General features: G+C 42.2%; 1 protein-coding gene across 2 annotated transcripts in view; it reads left to right on the forward strand.

Moving 5' to 3' along the window:
* Positions 1–7,240, forward strand: part of tab1 (TGF-beta activated kinase 1/MAP3K7 binding protein 1) — a 24,962-nt gene extending 17,722 nt beyond the window's left edge. The window contains exons 10-11 of one of the 2 annotated variants that reach the window (XM_050044435.1): positions 1,135–1,288; positions 4,559–7,240. In XM_050044435.1, the coding sequence (XP_049900392.1) occupies positions 1,135–1,288; positions 4,559–4,784 (380 nt within the window). In that variant the 3' untranslated portion in view covers positions 4,785–7,240. The remainder of the gene's footprint in view (positions 1–1,134; positions 1,289–4,558) is intronic. The other variant, XM_050044434.1, reaches the window with a different exon arrangement.
* Positions 7,241–11,202: the final 3,962 nt, after the last annotated feature.

Below are 11,202 nucleotides of genomic sequence, written 5' to 3' on the forward strand. Positions count from 1 at the left end.
TAAAAAAAAAAAAAGTAAATAAAAAAACGAATATCGAATACCAAATTTTCATAACGAATACCTACCCATAGAAACGAATATCCGAATATTTGGGTACAGCCCTACATATATCATATATAGACTATAGTGTGAACAGAAGGAGGACTGAGGCTTCATCAGAGCTGAACTCGACCAGAAAAAGAACTGAGTCCCTTTTCCGTGGGTCCATTTTTTGGTGCGCTTTAAGAGGACTGAGTTTGGTTTGTTTAAAGAGGATTATATGTGAAAACACTCTTACATATGATCTGTCAGACACTAGTGGCTCTGTTGGTCAGTTTATAAACATATTATATTAGTCATGTTGTCATATTGCTTGTTACTAATGCTGTATGAGTTGAAATAGCTCCGTCGTATGTCATCACAGGTTGCTTATTTTGCTTGAACGTGTAACGGGGGCGGCAGTAGCTCAGTCCATAGGGGCGCCTGACCACGGGCAGCCCCCTCACTCTGACATCTCTCCACTTTGTGCATTTTTTCTTTCGGACCTGTGTGTAATTGACAAGCAAGAGTGAAAACATTGAATTTCCCCTCGGGGATTAATAAAGTAAATCAACTTAAACTTAACTTAAACTTAATAATAACAAATGCCAGTTCAGCATAGTTGAAGCTCTTAAACCTGACTGGACCAGCAAAACCGGATATCAACTCAACTCTATGCTGACTTTGAATAATATAAACTTCTAGGGTTGGTTGCTTTAATAAAGAAGAAGAAAAGTCTAGTCCTATACCAGGGGAATGCGACACTTCAAAGGAGATCTTAAAATAGTATTAGGTTTATCCCCGTCTGAGCAGCCAGCCCTGAGAAAGAGAAATGAAAGATTTTGAGAGGTCTAGCTAAGAATATCATACAGAGCCAAAAAAACAAAGTCTGGGCAGAAACAATCCAATTTATTCCAGGTTCCCAAGACGCCCATTATGCTGAGACTACACACTAGTGTTTTTCTTGATAATAGTACTTGTGAAAAGTATATTAAAAAAACATTATTGAGCCTTCAACCTTTTGTTTCATTGATCTTTCCAAATAGGTCTGACATCAACAGGGCCACAGAATTTAAAGTGATTTTTAAACCTTTTATGTGAATGTCCTTCTGTCAGGTGGACGTATCTACCCCGTGTCGGTGCCCTACTCCAACAGCCAGAGCACCAGTAAAACCAGTGTCACCCTCTCACTGGTCATGCCCTCACAAAGTACCCTCACCAATGGAACCAACACTGCCTCCACCCTGGAGGAAGGCACCCCCACACCAGGGTAAGCTTGGTTTGTGTGTTGTCCCTGCTTGCTCTGGGTAAGCTTGGTTTTCACCCCGGCTTGTCTCCTACTCCAATATTTGGTCTGAATAAGCTCGTTTTTTTTGCTTTTTATCTCACTGCTGTTGTGTTTTTACTTGATAAACTTGATTTTCCCTTTGTCGCATTGCTGTCGGTGAGCTTTATCCTGACTCTTCTATCCCCTCCCGACTGTTAGGTTTATTTTGGCTGTGTTTTAGATACCTCCCTCATCCCTCCCTTGCTATATTTATTTTAGGTAAGCTTGATTTTCACTCCCCTGTGTCCCTTCGCTGCCATGCTTATTTATGTGTAAGCATGGTTTTCACTTCCCCATTGTTCCGCCGCTGTGAGCTCTGTGTATCATGCCAGGGTCCCTTTCACAGACTAGAAACAGAAGACTGATCAAGTACAGCTGTAAAAGTATTTTAATATTGAACTTTCACACAAGCATAAACACACGCTACAGTACAGTACACACCACACTGTAATGTGAGCATATGAGTGTAATCAAATCAGTATTGCTCTTGGGAGCCATTTCCACTGTGATTTTAGACAGTGTTGTACAGAAACAAATTACTGGAACACGTTATTGCTTTTCCAAGAAATTAATAGTTTTACAGATTGCTGCTTAAATTGTGTTAATGGCCTCCAGTCCTGCTTGTGCTGCCAACTGCTGCTGAACACATCCTTTTTCCTCAGTCTGTAATACAGGTATGTGGCATGACAGTGTAGTACCAAGCTACATCACAGCTGGCTGTGCTCACAAGTATAACAGAACACACTCATGTGTTCAAGAGACTTAGCAGGGACTAAAAACTTAAAACAGCACCCTGTGTTAAATCAGTGCAGAGGAGAGTGATGTTTAAAGGTATACCATGCAGGAATTGTAGGTCACTGTAAACACAACGTTCAGGCTTGATTCCTCCTTCCTTTACTGCTTGTGCAAGCTACCACTGTAGGAACATTACATTTGTTACAATAGAGACACCACGGGGCGCTGATTCGCTCTGTCCTATCAAATAAAGGCCAAAAAGCCCCAAAACTCTAAAAATACCAATACTTTAGCAAGCTAACTAAGGTCCTCTTTATACGACAACGATTTCAACTGAAAACGGTAAACTTTAGTTGTGTTTTGAAAACAGGTTCCAAAGTGCAGTTTTTTGGACAGCACCGTCTCTGTTGTCATGTAAACTTGTAATATGCAGTTCCTCTGAAAATGGATACTTTTCATACATGTGCATCACGCTTCCAGTCACTAGGCATGTGCGAGAAAGTCGACCATCACAACAACAATGGCGGACTCCCAAGCTCTGTTTGTGCTGCTCAGCCTGTTGAATTTATTAACGCTTCTCCAGCAAAGTGTAGATTTACTGTAGCAACTCCACCTCGTCGTCCGTCCAGACAAATGTTCGTGCGGTTGCCATTTTGTTTGTTTATACATCCCTGTTCTGTAGAAGGAAACGCATGTGCGCAGGCGCGTGTTGTTTCATTATGAAGTCACACTGCCAGCTACTGGCCTGGCGGGTATACTGCAGCATTTTTGGTCATTTTTGCAGATCCGTGTGCACAGCAATTGTTATCAAAATGTTGTCGTCTGAACGCGGAATTTTTTTCAAAACGAAAGTGAGAAACAATTCCGTTTTCAGCGCATCATTTTCATGTAAACACGGCCTAAGCTAACCACCAGCACCTACTCGTCGTACAGAAAACAGGCCAACTCTGTGTCGCTCCTCATCAGCGAAAGTGTAAGGCAAAGCCAATCCCAGTTTCACTTTAGTGTTGTATTAAGCTTTTTCTGCTTGGCATTTTGCCTCGCTATTTTTACGTTTTTGTTTGTTTTGTTTTTTTGCGTTGTGTCTGCATGATTTTCATAGTGTCCACTTGGGTGCATGCTGCTACTCTCTGCTTGTTACCTGTTTATAAAGTCTTTCCCTCACTTGCAAGCTGTTACTGGCTGGGAGCTTCACGTCACTGCTCAACAGCTGCAGCCCAGAAATAATGCATTTTTACACAGAACCAAATGATGGTGGCATCATTCTGCTCCAGTGTGTGATTCAAGGCAGTTTAGGCATTTTTTTTGGACGGTTTGTGAAGTTTGAGTCACAAGGTGGATAATGATCAGTCGATCCGATTATCCCTGAGCAGATCATTGATGGATGAGAGGAGCAGCTGCTGCAGAGGCGAGTGAATGCAAACTTTTAGACCCAGGGCAATGAACAATTAAGTTTCTCTTTCACTGCATCTGGGGTTCTGCTGCTCCTTCTGTGCTCAGAGAGTGCAGTGCAGTTAGTGTCGGAACAGTGTATATATTCCAGTAGAGCTCCTATTGAAGGGTCCAGCTCCAAAAAATATAAAATCATGGGCCACCACAAATAAATGTGAAAAAAATTAAATATGATCCAGGAAGTCCAGTTGACATATCAGATTAATAAGTTTAAAGGCTTGTCAGATGCCGACAGTTTGTAATACTCACAGGATTTTACAGCACTGGAAGGATAACACGCTAAGATTGAACACTTGACATGTGGTATGTGATGTTCTTCTGCCAAGTTAATTATATGTTTAATTTGTAACAAAGCATGAATCACTGACAGCTTCAATTAGCATGCGTTAGTGTGCCTGGAGGTAGGGAGGGTACCTGCTTGTAATGTAGTATGAATAAACATGAGTAGCACTCATGTGGCTGCTGCTCTGGGTTTGCTGCATGTGCTTCACTTCCTGCGTCCTTTTTCGCCCTTTGCTCGCTCGTCCACAAGGATTGCTTCCCTGTCTCCTCTTCCTTAACGACTTTGACTCTGTCACTCACCGTCTGACTCACATCTGTGTTTCTCTTCCACATGGGCCCCGACTTGCCAATATCCATCCTGCGTCCTACACTCTGTCCTTGCCTCTCCTTTTTCCGCCTCTTTAGCACGTTTCACCCCGCCACCTGCCAGACCTCCGTCGACATCCTGCAGCCCATAATTGAACTCCCTTTTTCCCCTCTTTTCCCCCTCTCTCCTCTTCCTCCTCTCCCCCTCTCCACCTCCCTCTTCTCTCTTTCCACCACTCCTCCGCCCCCCCGCCCTCTCCCTCTCTCCACCTCTCTCCTTTGCCTCTCCACCCGCGACATGGACCCCTTCCTCTTTTCTGACGCCCCCACATCTTTCCCCTCTATTCCCACCCTCATACCCGTCTCCTCCTCTTCCTCCACCCTCCCCAACCAACCACCTTTCTCCTCCTCCCTCTTCTACTCCTCCACTCTCCCCAGCAGTCAGAGCCCCACGGCCACCCTCCAGTCCACCAACACCCAGACGCAGAGCTCCAGCTCCAGCTCGGGAGATGGCAGCCTGTTCCGCCAGCGAGGCAGCCAGGCGGCTCAGCCTGACGAGACGGGCAGGGTACCGCCGTACGTGGACTTCAGTCAGTTTTACCGCCTGTGGGGAAGTGACCACAGCGACGGCCAGAGCACCCAAGGAGGACTGGGACCCCAGTGAGGGGACGATGAGGGTGCTCGGTGCCAGTTGGAAAGGGACATACTCGGCTTTCTGACAGCAAGGAGGCTCATGGATTGCAAAGGGACACAGATTTTAAGAGGTAGTTTGGTCGACCAATGAAATGCTTTTAATGTATCATAACTGAAACTAAGTGACCTAAAGGTGCATGGGGACGCATGGACAAAGGACTGAGGTCACCAGGTCTTACTGTCAAACATCAGGTGAAACCAATGGGCAAAGAAAAACCCTGAGACAGTGAGACACTGGTGTCACTACACGCCACAAAATTATGTTTGTGCTTCTGTTTCAGATTCTGGGCATGAGTGCGAATATATGTAATCCAGACTGTAGCTATTGTTGTCAGATGTAAAAACATATATCTGCAAACAGGGATCTCATCGACTTGAGAGTTTATGGAGGTGATAATTATGACTAAGGTCCTAAAATGAATGGATACGTTTGAAAGTACTTTTTAATTTGTAATGAAAGTATATCCAAATGACTCAGTGGGCTCTCTGGGCTTCTCTTCATATTAACACTTGACCATCTCCTTCTCCAAACAAGACCAGGGACCAGATGCATAAAACTGTGTGTACAAACAAAGACAGAAATATGCATACGTATTCTTTTCGTTAAAGTTATAAGCCACACGTACATCTGATTCTGTTTTATAAATCTCAGTCATTGTGCAGCTGGGCTCACATGCACAAGCCTCATCTCCACTCTCACAATTCACCGAAAAATGGATGTGAAAACGCCCTTAAACATCAATTTGTATATCGATGCTTGGGCTCACTCTTCCACCATTTAGACAGAGAGAAGCACAGCGAAGAAGAAATGCAGTTTTACTGATCGTTTGCATCGGCAAGGTTCCCCAATGGTGCCAGAGCAGCTCTCCTGATGCATCGCTGTGGATATTTGTAGTGTCCAAACCAATAATTCATCACATTTTTGCAAACCTTTATCGCTGTTAAATCTCAGTCATTATGATTGTTAAACGTCAGAAGGATGGTCAGTGATGCATTCATGGAGCCTGCAAAAATTATACGATCAGGATAAAAACAACCTGAAAGTAATGTTTTATTATAATGTTACATCTCTCACCTTATTTTTATGTATACCCTGATATCAGCAGCAGCTATCTGAGCTAAAACCACGTGTACACCTGGTCTGAAGAATGCATGAGGTGCACACGTTCTCACCACATACTTCTTTTTTTATAATGTGTAGCAAAAGGCGTATGCGTGGTTTTTGTGCGTATGCATCGCTTATACATCTGGCCCCTCGAGGCTCTCATTTGGTCGGTATGACAACACCTGTGGTGACATGTAGTCACACAGGATGTCTTTAAATAATACACACCCCAGCGTTAAATTCTAAATGACTATTTGTGTCTGTGGACAGGCAGCGCAGAAGAGGACCCTCTCTGCACAGCTACACTTCGAAACAAATGAGAATGTTTAAAAGTGGAAGCACATTAGAGGTTTTTATAGAAGATAACTAAGCAATAGGGGTTTTTTTGGATGGAAAATAAGCAAATGTTTCTTACTTACCAGTACCGGTACGGTGTGTTAGTCAGGAGCAGCAACAAGCCACCATCTCGCCTACTTCAACATGCATAATTTCCGGTGCAGGCGTGGGTTATTTTCAAAAGCTGGAAACCAAAACTAGTATATAGAGAAGCACTTACAGAATGTGAATGCACTAAATGACCACAGCAATAAAAATAACAGCATCAAATATGGTATTTTTAATAAAAATCTAAAAGAGTGGGGAGACCCTAGAAATTAAGAGTTTGTGGTCATTGGGACCTTGTGCAAAAAGTGACTCTTCCAAGCATGAAGGCAAGAAGGATCATGCTCTATGTGCACTATTTAAATTACACAATATCAAGGCCTCAGCGTATGATTTTGATGGCAAGAAAAATATGACAAAATAGCTTTTTTAAATGGCATGATAGATCGTCACTGAACAAAAAAAACAAATCTGAAAACAAAAAGCTGAACCTGGAAGTTTTCAGAGATCAGAAATGATTCAATACTACATAAAGCAAAACAAGCTACAGTATGAGGACAGTGTGAGATGTGCGGTTCTGAGAGCCAGAGTGGACCATAGCTACTATGTTCCACTCCTTTACTATGAAGCGAAGTCTGCTCTGTCAACATGACAAGGAAGCGGATTGGAAGAGGACCTCTCTGACACCTCAGCAGCATGACATTGATGGATGGGGAGTGTGGAGACTTGAGCGCCGGCAGACTGTGTTCATAATGCAGTGAAGTAAAAAATATAATCGACCATCATGTGACGGTTAGGAGCAGGGAGGGTCGACAGGAGGAGCTGAGTGATTGTTGGAGCAAATGAAATCATCCATCAAAGCCCAGCAGAGTCATCACTTTATGGTTGTTCTATCCCATGTGCTGCCGTGTGCTTTGAAATAAAAGTTTTGGTCTTTCTAATATCATTTATTGAACCCTAAATAGCCCCCCTCTATTAGTCTCCCACTATTGCATTTCAGTGTGTATTTTGTGATGAAACTTTAATTTCTGCTTCTCCCAAACTCCAGAATTACTTTTAGGAAGGAGGAATGGAATCTCCCTGTTTCCCTGTCGCTGAACCGTACAACCAGCCACCATCCAGATTTATTTCCATCGCCTCCTCCCCTTGGAGGCCAGGAGTTAATCTAATCCCCTAAATTAACTTCACACTGTTATGAAACTCTAATTGGCCTAATCAGGGAACTGATTAGAAACACACACAAAAAGAAATGAATGGAAGGAAAAATAAATTCACATTAAAACCTCAATTCACCAGTTGGAGCTGCAGTGCAACACAAAGTTGTTTAGTATCAAAGCCGACAAAGGGCATGTTCCTAATTGCTCATTTTAGTGGTAATTGGTGTTTTCCTCCTGTTCAGGCCATGACCTCATTCTTGAAAAGTGGGTTCAATTAACTTTATTGCTCCTAAAAAAAAAAAAAAAAAAAAAAAAGACCGGTGAATGGTGGAGGTTGAACAGAGCTGGCTGCCGCCATCACTGCTACTTGTACTCTCTGTTCATCCCTGTCCTTTAAGCCGTATTTCACTGCTGGGAAGTTGTTCTTTTCAGAAAACTAGGCTGTGTATACAGGAGAAAGACACATACTTGAAATTGGTGCTGTATGACCAGAGAACACAGTAAAAAAAGGCTGTGGCTTTTGCTTGTGTTCAAGAAATAGAAAACCTACAACCACCATAATGCACTGCACTTCACCAGACCAATAAGCACTCCCACTGGTGGGTGACGTCAAATACGGTGGATAAACCAAGACGGTCCACTGCGAGTCAGTTTCCTGTATCAGTGTCACGTGGGGTTCGCGACTGCCACGCCCCTTTAGGAGACTAACAGCAGGTCTTGAGTCCATTGACTCCATTGGGAGAAATGAACGTGATTACAGATTATGGCCGATTCTTTCGCCCCATAGTCACGGAAGCAAATATTGGACCCATTTATCACAAGCCACATATCTTCAGAACATTCCAACACCAAAATGGCAAATTTCAGACGGACAAGGAGAAAATTGACTTTGTTCAAGACCGGTCTCTGTCTCAACAACACACTCTCGCGAGATCTGACAACAGATAGCTCCTCTCTGGTGCTGAAATCAGTGCAGTTTCACCAAAGATACTGGATTAAAAAAATATTTTTTCCAGCGGATATCTTAGTTACAACATGATTGAGCTAGCAAAGCAGTTTTGTGTTGCTATGTGTGGTATTTATTCAGTTTTGGGAAATCACGATGTCTAGAAAGCATCAGTGGCTGCAGCTGACAGGGACAGCTAACAGCAGCAGCAAAGCTAACATCAGGACGTCATCTGTTAAAAGCCTCCTGTTGTCGGATACGACATGAAACTACTCCAGTTAGCTCAATCGTGTAACTAAGACATCCGCTGGAACAAACATTTTTTTCACGGACCGTTTATTTATTTAGCTTACAGCCAGTAAGGGTACACACATGTTGACGGAAGCGAGGTTGGGGATACTCGTCTTTGATTGGCGGTTCTCCATCGTCTTTGATTGGGGTACGGGGGACAACGCCTACTTAGGAGACCGGAAATGTATACCATTTCATACAATGGGATTATATTGTAGGTGGGCCATCTTGTAGTAATCCAGTATCTTTGGTGACGTAACGCGAGTTTGGGAGTTTTTCCACAAGAAACAATATGGCAGACGGCTGGTAACAAACAATCTTAAATTACAGTTAAACAGGAAGTGAATATATGATAATGAAAATGCGAGAGGTGAGACATAGGCAACACAGTAAAAGAATCTAGTTCATATTTTATCAGCAGTGCCTAGTTATACTGTTTGATCAAAGTTTTTTTAGTCTCCGCTTACACAATACAGGAAACGCTATGGCGCCCGCTTCTTGTTTAACAAGTTCTCGTGTCACAGCCAAATAGTGCACCAAAATATATCTCTGAAGACATTTTAGGTGAGAAATTGGTAGCCTATCACAGTAACAGAATCTTGTGCTGTGTCTTAAATCGCATACTTCTGTACTTAGACTTAATATTTTGAGTGCATGAGTGTGTTCACACTGAGAAGTATGGAAAAATGCAGTGCACTATGAGTACCCGGATGGTGCCCTCAAAACGGTCAAGAAGTTGAGTGTGGAACTATGGACGCTTCTCGCCCTCAATGGTCGCCATCTTGGCTACGTAGCGGAAGGGGAGGGGCCACTTTTCAAACTGGAAATGGCGGCCGAACAAATACATGTGTTTTTTGCACTAAGCACCACTATACTGTTGTCGGGTATAAGCCAGCAGTATGTTCAGTGAGTTAATTTAGCAGTCTGTAATGATTTGGTACCACAAACAATAACGCTAATGCTAGTTTGCTAACTAGCTAATTTGCGGTCGTCATTTCCAGTGAGTGTACAACGGCCGTGTTTGGTTTGAGACAACACCACCCTGTCGAAATTCGCGCACTACGCCAATGAGTACATAGTGCACATAGTATACTACATGGAAGTATACTAACTGAAGTATGTGATTTGAGACACACCTTAGATCAGCACTGCCTAGTTTCACCATGCGATCTGAGTTTGGTGTGCGTTTGAGAGAGAGGGGCGGGCACGTTTACCACAGTTCTTTTACACATACTGTCCACATTGTTATGACACAAAGCTGTTTGAAAACCAGTTAAGTATCCCCTCAAGGAAATATATTCACGCTCATAAAATGTGAGCCTGCTGACTGATGGGAATGATGAATGTAGCTGTTCTGTATTTTCTCTGGGCGTGATGTGTTAGATCATCATGCTGTATGATATTAATCTGCCTTGTGGGAGATTTACAGTAGTGCCTCGCTGAGTGTATTCTCGAAACATACTGTATACTGTACAACATGACCTCATGTGTTGTAGTGATGGATGGTCTCAGAGGGAGCTCGATGTAAGCAGCGCGGCCTTGGATGTGATGATGACGATCCCGGGCGCTGTTCCAGGACTGAGACATTTAACACCTTTTTTTTCCATGAATAACAAACCTCAGTCTGAAAACAGGCAAACATTATGCAAAGTGACACAGAGAAACGTGTCAGGCATGTTATTAGAGCCCGACTGATGCTGGATATCTGGGGCTGGTGCTGATGTTAGGAAGTAAACAATTCAGATATTGATATAGCTGCTGATTATACATGGATGCAATCAAACATGTGGGACAAAGATGAAATGGAGGAAGGAAATAAGTAAAATGTATTGGTGATTCAATAATTAAAAATTATTCCAAGCATCTTTCTCTGAATTATGTTCTGAGTTTTTGAGATTTGCCACCTAACTCCAGTTCAGATTTAGTTAGTGAGAAAACAGCGACCAAATGGACTGTCGAGAGTTATATTTATGTTTGGTCGTTTATGTCCAAAGCTATAGCGCATAATGGGAAAACAATACAACCATAGCATATACCCAGGATACAGTTAGCTTAGCATGAAAACACAACACAGCTCACTAATTAACCCTTTGAAACCTGAGCTAATCAGATTGGGTTCCATAAGATACATGGTAAGAAGGCAATGAGCAACAAAAGAAGAAATGACCCCAAAAAATTATATGTAAAAAAAATAAATAAAAAAAGGAGTCAAAAGTCAAAACAAACAAGGAAAAAAAGCTTAAAAATTACAATAATTCTGTAACATAATTTTCAATATGTAATGAAATGTAAATATAGTTTATCGCGAGCATTTTCTTTTTTCCTTAGCTTTTTAAAAGATATTTTCTAAATTTATTTTATTTTATTTTATTGCAGTTTGGGGATAAATTTATTTTATTTTATTTTATTGCAGTTTGGGGAACATTTATCACCAAGTTGCTCATTGCCTTTTTCCTTAGCTTTTAAAAAGATATTTCCTAAATCTATTCAATGTATTTATTTTTTATTT

This window comes from Epinephelus moara, chromosome 5 (assembly GCF_006386435.1).
Source record: "Epinephelus moara isolate mb chromosome 5, YSFRI_EMoa_1.0, whole genome shotgun sequence".
Taxonomy (NCBI): domain Eukaryota; kingdom Metazoa; phylum Chordata; class Actinopteri; order Perciformes; family Serranidae; genus Epinephelus; species Epinephelus moara.